Raw genomic sequence first — 21874 nt, forward strand, 5'->3', positions numbered from 1 at the left:
GAGTTTTCCGGTTTCCTTTTTTTTTTTTTCATTCTCCCTCTGTCTATTCCTCCTCGATTGTGATAAAACTTGAGCACACAGAGATTCTGGTCAGAGATTCTCTTACGGAATGACCCGCATCAGTTTTTTTGGGCGCTAAGCCGGCCGCATTTGTCATCGATTTAACCCCCAGCATATGAAGTTAAGCCGTCATATGTGGCAAATTCAATTTGTCAGGCCCAAACAAAGACCAAGTCGCACTCGAGCCTTTTTAGCAGCAACTGCCCCTTTTTTAAGTCCAACGTGTGAGTGCCGTCGTGCCCCAAAAGCATTTCTGCATTTATTGTATTATTTAATGCCATCAGTCCTGGACGATTTCTAGTCCATTAACTTTGAAGTTATTTTGGCGTCGCCACTTTAACACTTCAATGGAACCCTCCACCTTTTTTTTTATATTTTTTTATGGCTCCATTGTAGTTCCTACTGCCCTTGATGCTATTTTCCTGGTTTCCCTTGATTTTTTATTGAAGAATTCCACACCAAGAGTGTGTTTGGAAATCGATTTGTAAGTGGCACGGTTTCGTATTGGTTTTGTGATTTTTTAACGGAAATTTTCTATTTTATTTGATTATGAGTACCACAAAATACAATCAATTAAGAACTATGCAAGGATATACATAGGTTCTCAAAAATATCTATATAAATTTTAGTTTAAAGTTTTTTTTTAAGGCTTTTATGTGGATTTCTTCAATAATCAAGTCCAAACCTCCCCCCATTTGTTACCGGTCACTATGCTCATACTATTTTTATCAATAACCATGCTTCAGACTTTATTTTGCTTTAATGTCTTTACTTCTGTATGCAAATTTCAGGCACTAAACGTGATCGCAAAGCTACACAATCATCGTGGAGGCTTCTCTTTATATAGATTTCTGGCTTCAGCCAATCTGTGTTCCCATCTTCGATTCAGTCGCGTGTCGTTTTCCAATCGCTTCGGTTCTGTATCTGTATCTTACGAGCTCCTCATCCGGTTAGTTGCATAAATTTACAACATCTCAAGCAGATTAATTGTAAGAGAGACCATGTGTAAGCACAGTTCACCTTGGAGCATGCCATCAGGTGGTTACAAAAGTCTGCCGGCATCGAATTTTCACCGGAAATTGGCAAAATCAGTGCAATAACACGTGCGGGCTGACGTTTTCCTTGGGGCCAATGTCCTGGGGGATATGCAACAACACACCTGTTACACCTTTGCTTAACAAGTGAGCGCAAATTGTGACCTCGTTATGCTGCAGAACGTATGATTTACACACGAAAAGGAATAAGTTGGGGTCTTAAAAGTGACTTGAAGATGTTAATCTGAAGGGGGGCAGTACTTTATTTCGTTTCAAGATATCATGGAAAAGTGTAAATTTATATTGCATAAAGAAACTTTAAGTCTTTACTAGAGTTTTTCATTTGACTTAAGATTTTGCTGGTCTTTTCTTACGAACTGTGTTTATGTTAGGCATTTTTAAATGGCATTAACATAATAGTATTATCTGATATGATTTTTAATTTATCCCAAGAGGGCTTGACTGAAACCAGTTTTCAAGTAGAGGTTTACGCCGATGGTTAAAGGCATCGGCGGCGGCGTAGAGGTCAAAATGACTCGGCGGCGGCGGCGTAGTAGTCAGAAAGAACCGGCGGCGGCGGCGCGTCAAATAAGGCAAAAAGGCCATTTTAATGAGTTATTTATTTTTTTTTAAGTTTTATAAAGAACAATGACACTGAAGGCCGCGCTGAAGCTGCGCCGATGCCGCACCAGCGGCGCGCCGCGGCGCGCCGTTATTTTCATAATTTGGCGGCGGCGCGTCAAATAAGGCAAAAATCGGCGGCGGCGGCGGCGGGGCGCGGCGGCGTATATGTCTATTTTCAAGTTGATGATCAAAACATAAAATTTTCAAGAGGGTCTTCTTTGTTTAATAAGCTCATTAGTGAATCAAATAATGCAAAGTTTTTTTTTATTGTTATATTTTTGTGATTATTTGGATTATTATTATTTTATTTTATATTTTTTTACATGTTTTCATTTTAGGAATTATGTTTTTAAGCTTTGTGCCTTTGTTCATCTTTAAAATAGAATCCTTTATTTTAAAAACCTAGAATATAAGCTCTTTAAAATACAAATCCCAGTTTTTTGTTGGTCTTAAGTCAGCCTGAAAATCGACTTTCGCTAAAAAGTATATATAAAAACCACTGAAGATGTCCTTTCTTCGAGGTCCCCGTTCCAGTCCCCGTTCCAGTTACCGTTCCCTTAGCGTTTGTCCCTTAAAATTGATTTGCCACTTAGGAAGCGGAACGAAAATCAATTAGGCATAATATGCGTGTGCGTTCGCTATGTGCATGTGTATGTGTGTGTGTCGAGGGCAACCCCAAAACGCCTTGCATACTTACAGGCGTAACGCAATTGACAGTGAAAATAAAATCAAACAGCACACACAGACACACACATAGAACCAAACACAATGAAGGCAATTGAGCAGAATCATTGCCGTTGGCAGTTTCCATCAATATGCCAGGGGAGAGAGAGCGCACGAGTGGGGCTGTGTGGGTGAGGATGCTGAGAGAGAGAGAGAGTGTGAAAGCGGAAGAGCAAAAGAACGGATAACGGGAATGTACTGCAACAGGCAGCAGCAGCAGCAACAGCAGACAACAAGTGGCAGCGCTGCCAGCATGGCTGCTTCTTCCATTTCCTGCTGTTCCTCCTCCTCCTTCTGCTCCTGCTCCTGGCTGCTGATAAACTTGCCGCTGCGGCACAGCCACATCCTGGGCGCAGTCGATGGCCGTCGAGGTCGCAGGCGCCTCGTGCACCGCTGGCCAGCGCATCGCGCCGTTCAGTCACTCGTTCAGTGCGAGATGAGATCTCGTGGCTGATGGACGTGCCCGTTTCCCACGCTCGCAGTGCAGCCTCAGCACCAGAAAACACTTGTGGCACCTCAGTTCAGTTAGCACCGCTTGTTGTTGTCCAGCAACCGTATCACACTCAACAAAATTCCAAACAAATGTGCGCCTAAAATCGTGTTAAAACCGCCTAAAGTTCAAGCAGCCAGCAACGGCCAAAACATCAGCCAAAAATATGTGAAAACTCGAAAGATCTAAGGGTGTAAGTTACATGGTTTAAAAAATTATTTTTAAAAAGTTCTTAAAGCTCTGTGTTTAATCTTCAAATTTGTGTGCAAGCTTTATTTAAATTATTAAGCCACAGCTGTCTTAATTGTTGTCACTTAACTTTCTGGCTGCTAGCAAGCTTTCGTTGAATTTTTGGTTAATTAGTTTGATTAGCTTGCATTTATTTAGATACATACTATAAAAATATAATCAAGCTTACTTATACTCAGTTTTTTCTTTGACTTTGTTTTAAAGTTTATTTTGTGATGTCTACAGAAATTATTGAATAATATTTTAATAACTTAAAGTATTTAATTTTAGGTTAATTAGATTAAATTCAAGCCTGAATAAATATCATATTAAGTCCCTTCTTTTCATACAAAATATTATTTAAATATATATTTCTAAAGTGCTAAATCCCCCCTCGTTTGTGACCAAGGTATATATTCACCTATCAATCAAAAACTCAATCGAAATTTGCATTTTAAAGCGGCTACAAAATGCCTGTTTATTTATACCTACATGTATTTATTTATTAATCGATTTGAATCGTGGCTGGCAGGCACACAGAGAACATTTTGCTTGACATGGCAACCCCCGCTTGCCACCACTGCTTAAAAAAAAATCGAAGACAAATAAAAGTATTAACAAATATTGATGTAAATACCATTTACTTTTCATTATTTGCCCTGGACAAATAGCCGCCGAATCCCATTCAGTGTGGCATATTTGGGTATTGAATAATAAATCTGAATATATTTCTTTATTCATACTATTTACTCTTGGAGGGAACGCATGCTGAGAAGCTAAATTGCGGTTTCAAATTAATTGTGAGACAAGCTATTAATCAAAGCTAACCCGAAATAAAACAATTGATATTTGTGGTATTTAAATATATTCAAGGAACATTTGTTAAGTTTCCCCTGGCTCTGTTCCCTTCTTTTTCCTGGCTTTCCACTTGTTGGCCAACGACCTTGCCGGCAGCCAACTGAAGAGCAAACACTCCCTTGAAGGAAAACCACTTCAGTGCCAGTGACAAAACACAAAATCCACAAGTGGCCACTGGCAACAGAAATCGCTGGGCCACCGGAGACATTGCGAATCCGTTTCAAGCTTCTTTATTTAAACGACTTCTCATTTTTCTCCTGTGTTTTTTTCTCTTTATTTAATTCTCCCTTAGGAATACTCCAACAACGCACAACCTCACCCGCCAAAAAAAAATCCGGCTACAAAAAACCTCCTAGCAACATCAACTGGAAAATTGCAATAGACTTTTTCGAACAAGCCAGACACACACAATCCTTCCCATCCGTCACCCGTAACTCTGCAGAAAATCCCTGGAAGACAGCCAAAGGAGGAGGAGTCGTATATAACAAAAACCTCAGGTGGGTTTTGGTGTATTTAAGGGTGAAGGTGGACTCCTTAAAATTAAGAAAGTGCATCTCTTTATAAACTTCCCAGTTTCCCCTAAAACCTTTTCAATTCTAACTCAAATTCTAAGCTTGCTTAGCACTCGATGAGTGTGGACTGATCTCTATGTCTAAAAACACGTTCGAGTACCCTACAGCTTATAGTATTTGCGAATATGATTGCCTGGCAGTGTCGATTTGAGCTAATTAGCTTAAAGGGGCTTCATTTACACGTTCTAGATGTGCGGCCACCGTTTTGCAATTAAAATAGCAATTATAGATAGTAAAAAAAAGAAGAGGAAAAAAGTCTGGAACTTTGTAAAGCAATTATATGGGAAATAAAAAGCCCAGCTTGAAGGGCTCCACCGGATAATAGCGCCTTCAATTCCTGGTCGATTATATAGGAAAACCAGTTTATTGCCTTGTAAAAAATAAATCAAACTGAGGTCTCTTCCATCTTCGTGAGCCGCCGGCAGTCTTCAATGTCAAGCTCAAGTCCAGTGCTTAAGCTCAGGCCAGAAGCTTTGTTTAAATTAATAAAAATCTGAAAAATGAGCACAATTTAAATAAAGTTGCGTGTCGATGCTTAGAAGCTGCTAAATTTTTGACCGTCGCCAGTTGAAAAATCTTGTGCAATTAACCCAGGCACCGCAACAAAAAACAATAGCGACAAGAGGCAGCAGCAGCAGCAGCAACAACAATTAAAATAAAGGCAGCGACACACAGCAATCAAAAGAAATATCTGATGAGGGAACATAAATAATGAATTAAACAATTGCATTCGTCGCATCGCATCGCACATGCAGCTGAATGTAATATATTACGATGTATTCTATATACCCTACGTATCTGACATCTGCATAATTTACTTACATAAATAAACAACAATTTAAAAGGCTATAACATTTTGCAATTATTTTAAATTGCATTTACTGCAACATGCATTTTTTGAGTAGATAATAAATTATAAGTAGATTATAGCCTCTTCTAAAGGGCATTCCTCTGTCGTCTTGTCACTTTTCTCTCTTGTTTAAATTCATTATTATTTATTATAACAACTACAAAAACATAGCAGAGCACACGCGACAGAAAAGCCATTATAAACCTAATCCAATGTAATCCATAAAATTTAGATAAACAATTCCTTTAGTCGTAAAACTCAAACTTGAAAATCGAATGCATTAGCATAATCGAATAAACACAAAAAAAACTTTTGTTCTGTTTCGATTCTCTCACACCCATAAATCCGAAATTGCATGCCAATTGTTAATAAATATTTATTAAAATGTGTTTTACACACTTTTCATTGTGCATTCATTGGAAATGCAAAGCTTCCCTGGACTAACTAAGCTCAAATCTTTTTTGTTGTGCAAAAACTTAATTCGTTTATTAAGCCTCTGGCATCACGCCAATGTTTTTAGTTTGAGCTTAGAGCGCCGACTTGTCGGTAGAATCCGCGGAATGAACGATCCCCCCCGAAAGTGCTTCAGACTCAGTGAACTCGGCGCGAAAACGAAAGTGCACTCTACGTAGTTGATGCCATCCATCAGCACTTCCTGAATGCAAATTGTACTGCCTTGACTTTTGAGTTGGAGTCGGTGTTGGAGTTCCCGGCTAATTGAGATTTCTGTGCGCGTATCTGGCGGCTATAAGTTATCGTAAACCACATCAATATCGGCTCTAAAGTTCTATATAAATACCCAAGGCCTTCGGGCAATTCAGGTTCATTAGTGCAAGTGATATTCCAGAGACAAGCAGAAGTATTGTAAACAGTATTTTGTCCTTTGATCTAGTGATTTTCATATAAGGAAAGCTGCTAGGTAAGCTTAAAATTTTCAGAAATAATTAAAAACAAACTTAGAGATAATTAAAAGTAACTTTCACATGAGTAAATAGTTAAAATAAAGAAAAAGCTACCTTAATTATATACATTTGCCTCTAAAAACTATGAAAGGTAGTATATATCCTGCTTTTAATGATATACTAAACATATTTAAAGTTTTGCTTACTATTTTTTATTAAATAAACTACACTTCCAGCTCAATAAATATATATTTTTATTAAAGTTTCACCTTGCTATTTACCCCGACACTAATTTCCCATTACCATTTAACGTGTAATTAATTGTCAAACGGCTTGTCAAACCAAAGTAGATGCTAATTAAAATGATACCATTTTTTTTTTACTGCTATAACTACTGCCACAGCTTTGTTTTTCCGCATTTAATTCGAGTTGATTTGAGTTGATTTAATCAATTAAAATAACAAATTCGTGGCTACTGTTTGCAACGCCCCCAAAAACGTGATGCAGTCTCAGAGTAACATTTGCTATTCAATGAGAAACACTTTGACTGCGAGGACGTCATAGCGACAATCAATATTCCCAGATCGGACAGCCATCAATTGTAATTTACCCTAACGAAGAGGCCTGCTCAATTGCAGAAAATATATGTTTCCACTTTTGGCGGGGAACTTGATTCATCTTTTAGCTTCAATTACGAGTGCCTTTTTGCTGTTAATTGTGCTATAATTCAATTTTACAAACCGAAAACTTAAAGAAGTCGCAGAAGTTTCGGAGAGACCGCTCCTTTGTGCTCCCTTCTAAGCGAATTATGCTGGCAAATTCAATTTGCGCCTGGCGTTAGGCAACGCCAAATGTTCGAATGACAAATGTTGCGCATTCGCCCCGTTGGCTGAGTGTAAGTGTGAGATGGCAGGCAATTAAATAAATATTTAAATTGTGTATGATTCAATTAGAGTTGAGTTACCGTGTGAAAGATACTTTTTAATTCCAATCCCAAGACTTGTAATTTGTTTTTAATTAGCGAAAATCATTGAGGCATAAAGCGAGCGTGGGATACGGACTGGGAATGGGAACAGGGATGGGGGGTGTAGGGGTCTGGGAATGGGAAGAGACCACACCCAAGCTGCTTATGCCTTCCTCTTGATTTGATTACATTTTAAAAAGACAATCGGCTTACGACTAATAAGAGGAAATTACGTCTTATTCCATAGCAACCAGCGGCTAGCGACGCAATGCAATCATCGACCGATGCGGGCAATGGTGGACCAAGAAAATACACGCCAGCACAGAGCACAGCCCAGCAGCAGCAGCAGCAGCAGTCGGAGATTAGCGAGACCACCTCCTTCACCGTAAACGCCGGCAACAACCAACAGCAATCACATCCCCAGGGCGGCGGCGGCGGCGGCGGCGGCAGCAGCAACACCCCCAGCAAGAATCCCTTCAAGCAACAGTTGGAAAGCAGCCAACAGAATGGCAACATGGACCAGGACTGCCCGGGTATCCTGGGCGTCGGCAAGGAGCCGCCGGCACCGCCACCGCCCACGTATCAGTCACAGTCCTATGCCGGACGCCAGCCACCGCCGCCGGCGGATCAGTACCGGCAAGAGGATCCACGCGCTGCCGGGTCCTGGTCCGCCGCCAAGTCCTGGATGGTCAGCTGGCGCGGCTCCAATCGCCTGGTGCTCGTCATCGTTGCCATAGCCCTGCTCCTCGACAACATGCTGCTGACCACAGTCGGTGAGTTCACCTGCGGCTTTTACTAGAAAAAAAACATATATAAATGCGTTCGCATAAATCTTTTTTTCCCTGGGAGGCCATTAGCATTTCATGAGCTTTTATCTCCGGGGCCGCTGGTTATCCTGCCAGTCAATCGCCTGGAAATTGTCCATTTCCCAGGAGGTTGGGGGAAAATGGGGTGCCATAAAATTACCACAGAGCACCACTTAAGCTAATGAACGTTTTCCTGTCGATGCGCCTTGTCAGCTCTTTGTCAGTTCATCAATTTCGAGTCGAGGCAATCTCTGGATTAAAGCCAGAGATTCCTCTCCGATCCTTACTAGAAGGTGCAGCCCTAATTTATGTTGAAAACCCCTGCAATTAAATCGTATCCGAGGCTACAACTAATCAATGCTCAAGTGGTCCTCCTGCTTAGTCATTAACAAGGACCAGTGACCAATGGACCAGACTGAGTTGGGCAGCTCCAAGTGGCCGGCCGTCGACAGTCAATTAAGTAGACACGCATCGGCCACCGAGTTGGAGAACCAATGTCCTGCGTTTGACACTAAAACCCCAACAGAAAGAGAGATGGTGAGGGAGAGAGATCTCTCTCGGGGGATGGACACTGGACTGTGCGGTGGCCAAGTGCTTATGTCAAGTGTCTGGCCAAACACATGGACATTGAGTGGAAATCCTCCAGGCCTCGCTCTCCACTTTTCCTGACAAATACAGCCAAGTGAAAGAAACCCCAAAAAAATAAAAAAGAAAAATAGAAAAAAGAACGGTACGAGAATTTTCTTTGTGATAAACGTTCATGAATTTAAATCAACAAGTTGGGCGAAAAAAACCAAAAGGAAATAGCCGAACCACTCGAGCAACTTGTTGAGAGCACGCGGAAGTGAAAGTCAAAGGAAAAGTGGGAAAACTATTAGCTCCATGACAGAAGTTCGGTTTTCTTTTCGTTTCCCTTCTGCTGACAGTCAGATGGATGGATGGTTGAGGAATGGGGTTGGCATCGGGCTTTTAGCGTTTGACTCGAGGCATTTCCACTTAAGTGCTTTTCCGTCTCGCGCCCGCTTCAAGGTGCTGAAGTGAAAATTGCTGCAAATACATTTGATTATTACATTTGATCTCTGACCCAACCCCCAGAATATATATATATATTTTATGTTTCCATATCTTTCCCCCAGTGAATCGCATAATATGCTCATAAATTAGATTTAGCCAAGGAGCCTGTGGAGATTTATATGGGTCATGGCCTTATCTTATCCGTTTGACTCGATGCCAAATTGAATATGCAATAAGCTTTTTTTTGTTTTATTGAAGAAGATTGAATAATAGTGGCTTAAATAGGGTTCACAATGTTGCAGGGATACGGGGTATATAAAAGGGATATGGTATACTGGCATTGCCTGGCCTGCTCGATATGCAAATAGGTTTCTCTTGGTGCCTTGGGAAAAATCTTTGGGGGTGCTAAAAGGGCAATTGCCGGACTTATATGTTAGTAATACTTATTTTATATTTATTTTTTTGGGAAAACTGTAAATGTTGGTTTGTTGACCCTGGATTTTATGGCTTTCTTTGATTTGGTATTTAAACATTAACATAAAGAGATACAAGACTGGATTTATAAGACCTTACTTTTGGGTTGTTTTCTTGAGCAATGGGAAAAAGTTTAAATAACTTTAAAGAAAGTAAAGATATTATTTTTTATTAAAATTCGTTGTCAATCTTCGCACAGAAGAAGTAGGTAATCATATTAATTTGTTTATTAAATAAGGCAAGTAAACGGATTATTTTAAGCAGATTAATAGTCTCATATCCAAAGAAAACCTCGAAGAAAAGAAAATCCAAGTAATTTAACATATTTTTGATAAAAAAAAATATAAAGAAAATAATGTTAAGCTATATGAAAAGTAAATAAATAATTAAAGACATTTCTAATAGAGTTTTTAAACAATTTTATCACAAAAAATGTTAAGTGTTATCTTAAAAAAATATTAATAACAAATTTAACTTAAAAACTCTCTAAGCTAAACTGATTTATGTTAAAGTTCAAATCTATTTTTCAATTAAAATCAATCAGATAAATATTATGTTAAATCCTGCACTCCAAGCACAAGTGGTACCTATCCTACCTTAGTCTAAAAATGTCAAAAATTGCCTTTCAACCTTACGGACATCACAATGATTAAGTTTAGATAATCCTCCGGATTGGGGAGCTCTACTTTCCCAGCTAAGGCTGTTCCGAGACAGAGGCCACATCCACGGTCTCCAGCTTCTCCAGACAGGCACCCACTGGACGCCTGGTGGGCGTGGTGGCCAGCGAGCGTGACTTCATAGAACTACCGCCCGCTGCTGCCGCCGCCGATGGCAAGAGATGATCAAGTCCTACGGATGTGGATCCTAGAGTCTCCTTGGAAAGCGAAGCGCTGCGGGAGAAGGGAAAGTAGGCATTCAGCTGACGCTCCAGCACATCCTTGTTGATGCTCGTCTCCCAGATCTGCTTCTGTATGATGCTGCTGTACCGAGCCTCGAAGCTTTGCTGATGGCGCAGCAGCTCCGCGGCACCGGCACGCCCGCCCCTAGGACGCTCGCGCGGCTCCCGTTCCGCCGGCGTGGGCGTGGCCGGCTTGAGGGGACTGCCCAGGGAGTCTTCGTCGGTGGACATGCCACACTACTAATGGCCGGAAAATTAAAATGCGCCGTGGAAAACTTTGCTCGTTATGGAAGTAAAACGAACTCCGAGTGGAATAGAGGAACCTGCCGCGTCCGCTGCAGAAACGCGAATAAGTCACGGCAGGCAGAGCGGCTCGTCTATAAGTCGTCCACCGCCGCCGCCGCCGCCTGTTATGTGTGCAATCCATATCCATCCACAAGGGCGAGTATTGTTGCGCATTTTCTTGCGAAACGTGGAAAAGTCAAACGTCAGGGCGGCCCGAAAGTTTTTGCCTCCAAAAAAAGTAATTGCTCCCCCTTTGTCTTTTGGCTTGCCTTGAAGTTGGCAAAGTTTCTCCTCGCTGCTTTTTTTTTAGCCTCCCCAGCCAGACCCATTTAGGCAAAGGTCACAACCGTGTGCGGCTTTTTCGGTGTCGTTTGCTGTCATGCCAGACGCAATGACTCATTGAGCCTAAAGCTTGCAGCCCATACACAAAAAAAAAACAGGGAAAGCAAAAGTACCGATCATGAAATACCCGGTAAACAAAAAGGATTGCCTACTTTTTGGCGGTTGCATAAAATAATCCTTTTGGATTATTTATAAAATAGTTCTTGTGACTGTAAATTCTATGAAATCAATATGATTTTTGGTATGTGAGTAGGTAAAACCTAAAACCCCTTAAAAATCTATTTAGATTTTTCATTAAAATTTCAAAACACAATTTATTTCACAGTGTATCTAAATCTGTTCGATATCCTTCCCTGTTTATCCGTGTCGGTATATTGAAAACGAATCTAAGCACTGACGCGTCAGTCATAAAATAATACGATGACAACGACAACTTTCCACATGTGCCAAAGAAGACAGTTTAGCTCCGGGTGTTGCTTGCATGACGCTTGATGGATATCCTGGGAATCTCCCTCGCAACGGTTGACAGTTGTTGTCCCATTACACTGATGGATATGTAATGTCCATAATTAGTTTACGACTGTTTACGTTTTGCCTGTCGTAAGATCCATAAAAGTAGTAGTAGTTGCCAGCGTTGGAGAGAATCTTCTAGGAAATTCACTTGAACTTAATGGGTTCAAATATAAAAGATACCTAGGAATCACGCATTATTATAGATAGAGAATTATGGAGAGAATCTTCTAGGAAATTCACTTGAACTTAATGGGTTCAAATATAAAAGATACCTAGGAATCACGCATTATTATAGATACATTTTGCAAGTAAATATAACTTAAGGAATAGGAACTACTTAAAACTTCTCCAAAGAATTCATAAAATGATTCCTTCTTTACTTTTCCTTACTTATTTTATAGTAAATGTCAGTTGCAAAGCCGCAATTCGCATTCTGCGCAAAAATTGCCACATTCATTAAGGCAAAACTTTAACTTCAACTTTATGCCATTGTTCAACATGCAATATATATCCACAATTACATTGATTACGCTCCTTTCACTTGGGAACCACCCCATGACCAGCCCAATAAAAAAAAAAATAAGGAAAATCCAAGAATCGACAGTGAAGTCAGAACCAAAATCAAAACAAAAGAAAATGGGCGTGCCGCATGCCGCCGCTGACTTTTCGGGGTAATCCAAAAATAAACCCACCGACAAAAATCCATGCAAAGAAACAAACAAAAGGAACTTTCAATGGCAACGAAACAAAAACGAAAATCAATAAGACCAAGAAAAGATTGTATGATATTAATAAGTAGTCCTTCCGAAACACAACAAGTACCCTAAGTTATTGGGAGTATAAAGATTCTTGAGGAGTTCTCAATGATTTCTTTCAAGAACTAATTAGAAAACTTTACTGCTTTGTCTAAAATTATTCAGCATCTCTTGAAGAATGTGATCATCTACTAAGCATATTTATATTGCTAAAGAGCATTCAAGAATCGTTAGATTCTAGTATCGGTTATGCATTTATTTTGGTTGTACTTGAATTTCCTTTTTTCCTCCATTTTTGGCATGTTAATATGACAGAAAACAAGTTGGTCTTGACTAATTTTCCCTTTCCTTATTATGTGCTTTATTGTGGCTTGGCACTTCTGTGGTGGCCTTATAAATATAGCGCGTGCTGTCTCCCAAGGCAGACGCGTGTGGCAAACTTATCGCAATTTTTGCATTTGCGAGGGACACTTTAGCCACAGAATGACAGTTAATTGGCCAGATTAAGTCTTTTAATCACGTTAATGTCAGTGAACTCGGTCCTTTTAAAGGTGGGGGAAATATAAAATCTATAAAGTGGGTTCAAATTTATATAACCGTAGAAAATATTAAAAAATTTTAAAACTGCGTTTATACCCTTCTGGGGTATTATTTTTTTAGTCAAAAGCCTGAAACGCATTGAAGAAGCCATTTCCGACCCTATATATCGTATATATCCTTGATCAGCATCAACGGCCGAGTCGATCTAGCCATGTCCGACAGAACAAAAATATTTACGAATTTTTCAAAATTTTATAAGGGGTTACATCATTAAAATTGTCAAAAATAAAAAAAAAAGTTAAATCTCTGAAATTTTAAGTTTAGTATGCAGATTTATTATTCCAATAAAAAGTAGCACAGAAAAGTTTTCCGAATCGAAATTAAAGCATTTTTGGCTGAGTTATGATCAATTTTTATGGTCCAATTGCAACCAAAATATTCATAAATTGTAAATTATTATTAATTATCAGAGATCGTACTTTAGAATCAACCAAAATATACATTATATTGACAAATTTTTTAACGAAAGTAACTTAGTTTTCATTCCATTTTATTTTCTCTTATGTCTCAATCTGATTTTATTCACTATAGAGATAGAAATCTTTATCAGTTAGCTACACCTACAGCTGGCATAGCTCACTGAAGCTGGTGCTCAGGGCATCCTCGCTAGCACCTCCAATGCCACTTCCCTCTGCGGAACTCGCTGCCAACAATCCCTTCTTGGGCAGGCTAGGCATGAATATGTGAAGCTGCTTGCGGCTGTCCGAAGCGGCAGATGCCATGCCACGACTGCTTAGAGGCGGCGTTCGCGCCTCCTCAGACAGCGGCGATGCAGTGGCTCCACTGTACAAGCGGGCTGAGGCCAACTGTCCCGCCAAGCGGCGCGTGGTGTTGGCACTGCTGCTCAGAGCGCAGAGATCGATGTTGCGGGCAGGACGGTTCAGTCGCACAGGCACGCCCTCCTTGTTGAAGATTATGGTGATGGGCTTGGCATTCGAGGCGGACGAGGAGGTGTTAATAACCTGCTGGGCGGGGGCCTGCTGCGGCGGCAACGGCTTGGCACTGGGCTTCCTAGCCAGCGATCTTTGGTGATTCGCTGCTGCCGTGGCCACGCGCTTAAGACTTATAGTTCGATGGTGGCTACGTTGCATCCTTTGAGCGGATCTAGCCACCTGAGCACTGCTGGTGGCCGGCGGATCGGGCGCCGGAGCCTTGACAATGTCCGTCCGTCCGGCCAAGTCCAGCCAGTGGAGCACTCTTTCGGCCAGTCGCTCTTCGGGATTGTTAGCGGTTGGGGTGAGGACGCTACCTGCATCCTGGAGGGAACTGCGCCGTGATTGATGCTCTCCCAGGTGCTGATCTAAATGGTAGGTGCGCCCTCGACTCAGCAGCCAAGCCCGCCTCTTGGACTGGCGACTACTCTGCCGCGGCTCTCGTCCACCGCTTGTCGCTGGGATTTGTCCTGGACGGCCACTCATTGTGGGCAGGGATTGTTGCTGCTGCAGCGTCAGCTTGGTGGCGTCCAATAACAGGTACTCATCCAGGTACTCGACACTATCGTCCTCCGTGGACTGCTCGAAGATCTCACAGGATTGGGTTTGCTGGTAGTTACCTGTGGGTGAAGCATGGGCTGAGATATATTAGTCGAACTGGAAGATTATATATTGTACTTAAATATATAGGATTCCTGACAATCTTTAAGATAAAACCTATATCTGTATAGTCACCTCTCAGCCTTGTCTTCTGTCGCTTCCAGCGCTGCCTCTGTCGCGGCTCGTAGTCGAGTATGAAGTGTCGCCTCCCGATGGCCTCCCGCCACACAGAGCGTACAAACAGCGGCCTGCTGGCCGACTCCCAAATGGGTCGCATCTCCTCCTCCGCCTTCACCTCCTCCTTCTCCTGTTTTGGCTAATTAAATTCTCTGCATATTAATGGAACGGATAAACAAAGGCGTATATTCTAGAGCTTTCAGTTCCTGGATACTAAGTTGCTGAGTTGTCCTCTTCCTCGTCGGAAGTGAATGACTATGACTGGTTGCTTCGCCAGTTGCTGCCTCACTGCCTTGTCGCTTCTGTTTGGCTTGACGACGACGACGCCGCCGACGCCACTGTCGCCCGGCATGTCGGATCGATGTATTTTGGGTGACCTGCGGACGCCACAGGGTTGGAGCACATCAAATGTCACTAGAGGAAGAGTTAAGACTTGGAAAAAAGGTTAATACTTTTTGGAAAATTTAGATGTTGATTAGAATTACTTACAAAAGGCAAACACTAAGATGTTCCTGTGGGGTTTGAGCTATAGTTCCTAAGCTATATCATTAGCTGCCTGAATAAGAAACCCCTCATTTTATATCGGAAACTTTAAATTAAACTTTAACTAAGCTTAAATTCTAATACATTAAGGAGAAAACCCTACACTAAAGGTTTCGTTTTTATATTTCCACAACCTTTTCCTATTCAAAATTCTAAAAAAATTCCATCTTATTGTCTTCCTTTTGCTGTATCCCTGACTCCCAGGCAGTCCCAGTTTGTTTGTCTAGCTGCCCCGAGTCGCCTTCCTTTTGGCATTGCGGTTTAAGTGTCTTCGACACGCGAAATGCAACCAAAGGCGACCGAGTGACTTCCACTCCACCAGCCCAGGCCATCGATACCAACCTTCTCCACTCCCTCGACTCGGCTGCACGTGCTTTTACGGAATTATCTTTTTATGTCAAAGGCTCGGGAGACAGTTTAATGAGTTAGTTGTTGGTTGTGGGCCTGGAAATTACTTAGCAACATTTTCTGGTGGCATTAAATTCATGGTTTAATCGCCGCGCTCTGTTGCATATTTTTGCCAAGTGGTTAACCCCAATTAGGTAGATGTGGTGAAATTTGCATACATTTCCGCTTGCATGTCATTTGCTCAGAGTCCTCCTTGGGGCCAGGGGCCGGGCAATCAAATGGCATGTTGAATGACACATGTGCCATGGCCGACATATGTCGGATTTGCGGGGTTTGCGGGTCAGGTGAGACTTCCACTTTCGCTGAACTTTTGGCCCGCGGCACATGGCGGTACGAGAACTTCAACTTTGACTATCTAACCAGCCATTAAAGGCCGAGTGGAGCCTCGTACATAACATATGTTATAGCTAGCTGGCTGTCACTTTGCTAACCACGAATAGCTGGGCTCCATGGGCAAACAAATTACCCCGAACAATACTTCAAAACTCTGCACTCAGCACTCAATTGAAAGGCCAACTCCAACTCCAACCCCTGACTTCCGCACTTTGGCAGGAAATGCAATTACAGGAAGGGGGCCCAGGGTCCGCCAGAGTCTCGAGTTCTCCTCCGGGGTGTTGATAATAAATATAAACAGAGTCGAAGCATGCAATAAACAAATTGAATTTGCCGGCACAGGGCCCCGGCTAGGCCAGACATCGAGCCACGTTTTCCTGGAGAGTCAATTAAATGCATCGTTGTAAACGTGGCGTATGCGCAATTTTAGGTCTCTCCCCCCCCCCCTGGTTTCCTTTTTTTTTTTTGCCTGCCTGCTGCAAGTTGCAACTCAATTAGGCCGGGGCAATCTCTGCCAGCAGCAAGGCAATTACAAAACTTTTCCGGGTCCCAACGGGAAAACGCAATTACCAAGCGGCGGCCTGGCGAAAATTGGCCCCAAGGCATACACACTATACATAGAGAGAGCGTTTAGGTTAATTGTCAGCAAATTTCTTTATGTTGCAATCAAATTATGACTCTTCCTTCCCAGTGCCCATCATACCCGAGTTCCTGTACGACATTCGACATCCGGACGCGCCGCTCGACAGCTTCCCGAGAACACCGCTCACCTCCAACACGCCGCCACCGCCGACGCCGTGTCCTTGCAACAAGGATGGCAGCGAGGCTGCACCGCTGGAGATCTCCACGTTGAGTCCGGAGGGTAAGTAATTATTAGCCAGCGGCGCCGTCGTCCTAATCCTTGGTTATGCCACAGATAACGAGACCTACTACCGGGAGTTGGAGGAACGGCACAACGAGCTGGTGGGCGAGACCGTCGAGGTGGGCCTGCTGTTCGCCTCCAAGGCCTTTGTCCAGCTGCTGGTAAATCCGATTGTGGGTCCCCTGACGCACCGGTAAGCCGCCAAGGGAATGCTTTAAGCTGATTACTTTTAAATAAGGATATTTATTTAAAAATTTAATAAGACTTTTTTTTTACCCCATTTATAAATAATTTATTTATTAATAATCTCTTTCCTTTACAGCATTGGCTACAGCATTCCCATGTTTGCCGGCTTCGTGATCATGTTTCTCTCGACCATCAGTAAGTGCGACCCTTAGAAATCCCTGCCAGAATTTACCAATGATTTCTTTACAGTCTTCGCTTTTGGACGCTCTTACCTGGTCTTGTTCGTGGCAAGAGCCCTGCAGGGCATTGGTTCATCCTGCTCTTCGGTTTCCGGCATGGGCATGCTTGCGGATCGCTTTACGGACGACAAGGAGCGTGGCAATGCCATGGGCATAGCTTTGGGTGGCCTGGCTCTGGGTGTGCTCATAGGTCCTCCATTTGGTGGAGTAATGTACGAGTTTGTGGGCAAATCTGCTCCATTTTTAATCCTGGCAGCTCTGGCTTTGGGTGACGGTCTGCTGCAGCTGTTCATGTTGCAGCCTTCGATCCAGAAAGCCGAATCGGAGCCACCTTCCCTGAAGAGCCTGATCAGTGATCCATATATCCTGATCGCTGCCGGTGCCATTACCTTCGCCAACATGGGCATAGCAATGCTGGAGCCATCGCTGCCACTGTGGATGGTGGATAATATGGGTGCCACGCGGTGGGAGCAGGGCGTGGCCTTTCTGCCGGCCTCCATTAGTTACCTGATTGGCACGAATCTGTTTGGACCACTGGGACACAAGATAGGACGCTGGTTTGCCGCCTGCCTGGGCTTGGTTATCATTGGAGGATGCTTGATATTTGTAAGTTTATTTTTAAGATATACTACATATAGGTTTAATGTTGAATAAATATATAAATCTGCATCTAAAATACTTTTAAATAGTTCACAATCAACTAAAAACCCCCCAAAACGCTCTTTCTTACTCACAGATTCCCATGGCCACCTCAATCACTCATCTGATTATCCCTAATGCCGGTCTGGGTTTTGCCATCGGCATGGTGGACTCTTCGATGATGCCGGAACTGGGCTACCTGGTGGACATTCGTCACTCGGCTGTCTATGGCAGTGTGTATGCCTTAGGCGATGTGGCCTTCTGCGTGGGCTTTGCCGTGGGTCCAGCGCTCTCAGGATCGCTGGTGAAGAGCATCGGCTTCGAGTGGATGCTGTTCGGAATTGCCATTCTCTGCTTCATGTATGCCCCGCTGCTGACACTGCTCAAGAATCCGCCGACAAGCGATGAGAAAAAGGTACGTATGGCCAGAGAGGCGGCCGAGGCTGCTGCGGCCGCTGCTGCTGCTGCAGGGGAATCCCCTGAGGGAGCTACGATTCCCCAGCTGACGGCATCCTGTCCGGCCATCATGCATGGTACATCTGTTCCGGAACCAGATGCGGCGGCCGGCAGGACGAACGAGGGCTTCGAGAGCGAGAGGCTCTAGGCTTAGAATTTATTTTCCCCCTTAGTTGCTGATCTTGCTTATTTTTTAGTCATTACATTACCATTGTTTCTAGTGCTAAGTTCTGCTTAATTTGTTTGTAATAAAATTTATAATTTTTATTTAAAGCGTTGCCTGAGTTTCATTGAGCATGTTTTGAGTTTGTTTTTTTAAGGAGAGTCTTTTATACTAACCCATTTTTTAACGACTTCCTTGCAGTCTTTGATCTATGGACGCGATCGGGCCCAGGTACGTTATGTCACCTACCAGAACTACGACGAGGACGAGTAAGCAAACGATTTAACTCCAACGCAATGTCGCCAAAAGAGCGGCCAAAAATCCAAAAAAAGAAAAGTGTAATGAAAACCACAAACAAAAAAAAAAGGAAAAGGCAGAAAGTAATCGTAACCACAACCAACAATATCAGAAATATCATATGAATCTCCAAGTGAAATCGTTATTCTTGTTCAATGTTTGCACGCTATAAAGTAGTGTCTATACCTATTTACCATTGATCATATCAAGAAATCACCTCCCCCCGAAAGTCTAGCACACGTTACAATCAAGCACCAAGAAAAACTATAGGAAAACCAAGGAAAACCAAGGAAAACAGAGTGAAAATAGGGCTCCGCCATGAGGAGCCAGAGGTTCGATGTGACGGGTATGTCTCTAGTTAAAGTAGGAAGAGGAACAGGATCTTACTACGAACTAGAGAATATGTTTATGTGAAGAGCTCACCAGGAGATAGAAAGAGCTTTTGAGGGTTTTTCCCAGGAAAAACTCTACTCCCAGCAGGGGAAGGTTTAATCGCTGAGCCAAGATGCAGGCGCCTGCAATTGCAATGATTTAATGGATGGAATTTTCAAGGAGCGGACTCTAGACTTTACTCTTTACAAAACTTTGGCTATTAAGAAACAAAGATTTCGCATACCTTTCCCGTTTGGTGGGTCATGGAGGAAGTGCATGGATGACTTCGGTGACAGACCAGCTCTTTGCTTAAGAGCTGATCTGCCCCCGAGTCCAACCATGCAATCCCTCTGATTTCCACTGCTTAAATCCGTGACATTCGCAGTTTTTCTGGAAACAAGTTGATATTGACATGACAATCACGACGACTTGATCCCGCTCCCCTAGTCACTGGCGAGGATCCCCTTACCCTGACGCGACTCATACTTAAATCCAAATTCGTGTCCACATTTCGAGAGGTAGTTATCCTTATGGGAATGTTATTCAGACGTGTTACGATGGGCGGCCTGCCATTCAGCTGCTTGGCTTCTGTCTGAGGCTGGGCGGGGGATCCTTTTGCCAGGGATCCACTGGATTTCTCAATGACATGAACATTGTCATTCGAAGAAAAGGAGCTGCTGCACTTTAGATTTTCAGGGATTGCAGGGGCTCTCTCAATTCTAGAGCCCGTTGGTTCATCTAAGGCGAGAGTAGGATTGCCATTTTGGTCGGGAGAAGATGAAGGCGGTATGGTACTACAGGAGGGTGTAGGAGAGCCCGGGGAAGGATTCCGGGAAACGGACGTCTCCACAAGAGCACTGGAGGGGGCACTAGCCGTTGGTATTTCCTGGACAACTGGATCAGCCTTTTTTACTGTTACACTTCTCCTTGTGGTCGTCGGCCTCCTGGAAGAGAAACCACAGAAAGCCATTCCAGGCAGGCGGTCATCGGAGGTGACAGTATACAGGTGAGAGGTCATGGTTACGGGCGGCACTACCGGCATAGACTGCATTCGCTGCCGATACAACTGATCCTGAAAGATGCACATTCGTTGGTACTCCCTGTGCCAGTGGCTCTCACGCTTCAGTTCCTCCAGTCGCTGCCTCTCTCGCACCGCCTCCAGTTGCCGGAGATGCTCTAGATCCCTCTGGCGCTCTTGTTGTCGCAGCTGCTCACGCTCCCTGTTCCGCTGACGGGCCAGATCCCGCTCTTTCTGGAGCTCTCTCTCCCGCTCGAGCTCTAACTCTTCTCGGAACTGACGGTCTCGCTCTCTGGCCTGCACCCTCTGCTGGAGCTCCCTTTGCTGGCGCTCCCATTCCGGACTGGTCCGCGGCTTCGTCTCGGTCACATTAAATTTGGACAGACGCTTGTCTATGCCAAAGGACGCTGTTAAACTGTCATCCGATCTCTGGGGATTCCGCTCCAGCTCCGGCCTAACCGTATCCGTGTTGTTCAGCAGACAGGAATCCGCCTCGATCCGGATGTTCACATTGTTGTCCGCCTCCGAGACCAAGTCCCGGCTGCAAATGTTAATGTTGATTTCACAACCACTGCTGGCTTCTCTGTCCCTATTGGAGTGCAGCTGGGCGTTGGAGCTGCGCGAGAAGGTGGTGTTGGATATACAAGGGGCGCCACCACCACCAGTGGCTCTCATGGAACAGCTGCTGGCACTGCCCAAGGTGGCGCTGCTCTGGCCGCCCCTCAGGCTCTGATACTCGCCCATTTGGCAGCAGGTCCTTAGAAGCGGACTATCTGTGACCCCAGGCGGGCATCTCAATTGCGGGGAAACGGGTACACTGGGCTGCCTGGCCATCGTCCTCAGAGGCGGCGTGAAACCCGACTGGAACTCCCGCAAGAAGTGAGGTCTGGAAACACCTCTATTTGAAGGTGGGAGCTCAGAACTCCGATTGAAGTTGGGATTGACAAAGAAGGTCTGGAAGGAGGACGTCCTGTTGGGTGCCGGTGGCGACGGCGGCGTCGGGGCAGGCCTTTGGTAGTGCTGCGGCGTAAAGCTTGGCTTGTCGGCGTATCGGAAGCTGTACGAGTTAATTTTGAAGGGATCTCCATGGAAGACATCGTACGCAACTCGGCGCGAGGGATCTGCCAGAAACAAACAGAAAAATTGGCACCTGACAGTTGGATCTGACACTTTCTGGAGCTTGGCTCGGAGGGGAACTTACACCTTAAACGATTCATTTAGAGCGGAGAATTTTTCTATTTCCAACGATGGCCAATTGCAGTCAACTTTTTTTGTTTTTTTAGTTTTCTTCGAAAAAAAAATTCAAAAATTACAAAGGGGAATTTATACAGAAATCTGGAACCGAAAACCCAGGCGACTTTGTTGGTTCTCGGTTCAGTATCCGCTCCTGACTGACACCCATTAAAGCCTTCCGGCAATACGGCGCAGCAATTGGTCAGGATTATAAGGGCCCAACTTCGAGTCCAACCTTCCTTAATTAACTCAATTTCATATTTCAAGTTGTTAAAGTTAAAGTTACCAAGGATTAACTAATATATATATAGACATATGTAACCTTGTAGCACACACAAGTTATCTGACAAATTAAGGGAATTAATGATAAGATTTTGATGGTACCCAGAGTGTACTCGGAACAGGAATACCTTTCCATAGAACT

General features: G+C 43.6%; 4 protein-coding genes across 6 annotated transcripts; 1 reads left to right on the top strand and 3 right to left on the bottom strand.

Annotated features, from left to right (window-relative positions):
• Positions 1-2817: 2817 nt before the first annotated feature.
• On the top strand, positions 2818-19684 carry Vmat (Vesicular monoamine transporter). 3 transcript variants are annotated; one of them, XM_017161453.3, is made up of 9 exons: positions 2818-3124; positions 4310-4514; positions 7553-8078; positions 16677-16847; positions 16902-17040; positions 17170-17228; positions 17283-17878; positions 18009-18326; positions 18732-19684. In XM_017161453.3, exons 3-9 carry the CDS (start codon positions 7574-7576, stop codon positions 18801-18803), a joined length of 1860 nt encoding a protein of 619 aa, XP_017016942.1. In that variant the 5' UTR covers positions 2818-3124; positions 4310-4514; positions 7553-7573; the 3' UTR covers positions 18804-19684. The 3 variants fall into 3 exon arrangements, with proteins under 3 accessions (XP_017016942.1, XP_017016939.1, XP_017016941.1); XM_017161450.3 differs by lacking the exon at positions 18732-19684 and having other exon boundaries at positions 18009-18603; XM_017161452.3 differs by lacking the exons at positions 2818-3124; positions 4310-4514; positions 18732-19684 and adding an exon at positions 5988-6358 and having other exon boundaries at positions 18009-18605.
• Positions 9444-10827, bottom strand: LOC108070835 (uncharacterized). Its single transcript, XM_017161458.2, has one exon. The coding sequence runs from the start codon at positions 10726-10728 to the stop codon at positions 10294-10296; it is 435 nt and encodes a 144-aa protein (XP_017016947.1). The 5' UTR covers positions 10729-10827; the 3' UTR covers positions 9444-10293.
• LOC108070834 (uncharacterized) lies at positions 13505-14801 on the bottom strand. The gene is made up of 2 exons (XM_017161457.2): positions 14660-14801; positions 13505-14544 (listed from the first exon to the last, which is right to left on the bottom strand). The coding sequence occupies exons 1-2, from the start codon at positions 14799-14801 to the stop codon at positions 13553-13555; spliced, it is 1134 nt and encodes a 377-aa protein (XP_017016946.1). The 3' UTR covers positions 13505-13552.
• On the bottom strand, positions 19367-21618 carry LOC108070832 (J domain-containing protein DDB_G0295729). Its single transcript, XM_017161455.3, has 2 exons — positions 21419-21618; positions 19367-21338 (listed from the first exon to the last, which is right to left on the bottom strand). The coding sequence occupies exons 1-2, from the start codon at positions 21432-21434 to the stop codon at positions 19564-19566; spliced, it is 1791 nt and encodes a 596-aa protein (XP_017016944.1). The 5' UTR covers positions 21435-21618; the 3' UTR covers positions 19367-19563.
• Positions 21619-21874: the final 256 nt, after the last annotated feature.

This window comes from Drosophila kikkawai, chromosome 2R, assembly GCF_030179895.1.
Source record: "Drosophila kikkawai strain 14028-0561.14 chromosome 2R, DkikHiC1v2, whole genome shotgun sequence".
In the NCBI taxonomy this organism is placed as follows: Eukaryota; Metazoa; Arthropoda; class Insecta; order Diptera; family Drosophilidae; genus Drosophila; species Drosophila kikkawai.

Coding starts and splice junctions, on each gene's coding strand:
- LOC108070834 (XM_017161457.2), bottom strand. CDS start 14,801: ATGCGACCCATTTGGGAGTCGGCCAGCAGGCCGCTGTTTGTACGCTCT. Junction 14,545..14,659: donor ACAGAAGACAAGGCTGAGAG/GTGACTATACAG, acceptor CTTCACCCACAG/GTAACTACCAGCAAACCCAA.
- Vmat (XM_017161450.3), top strand. CDS start 7,574: ATGCAATCATCGACCGATGCGGGCAATGGTGGACCAAGAAAATACACG. Junction 8,079..16,676: donor CATGCTGCTGACCACAGTCG/GTGAGTTCACCT, acceptor CTTCCTTCCCAG/TGCCCATCATACCCGAGTTC. Junction 16,848..16,901: donor CTCCACGTTGAGTCCGGAGG/GTAAGTAATTAT, acceptor GTTATGCCACAG/ATAACGAGACCTACTACCGG.
- LOC108070835 (XM_017161458.2), bottom strand. CDS start 10,728: ATGTCCACCGACGAAGACTCCCTGGGCAGTCCCCTCAAGCCGGCCACG.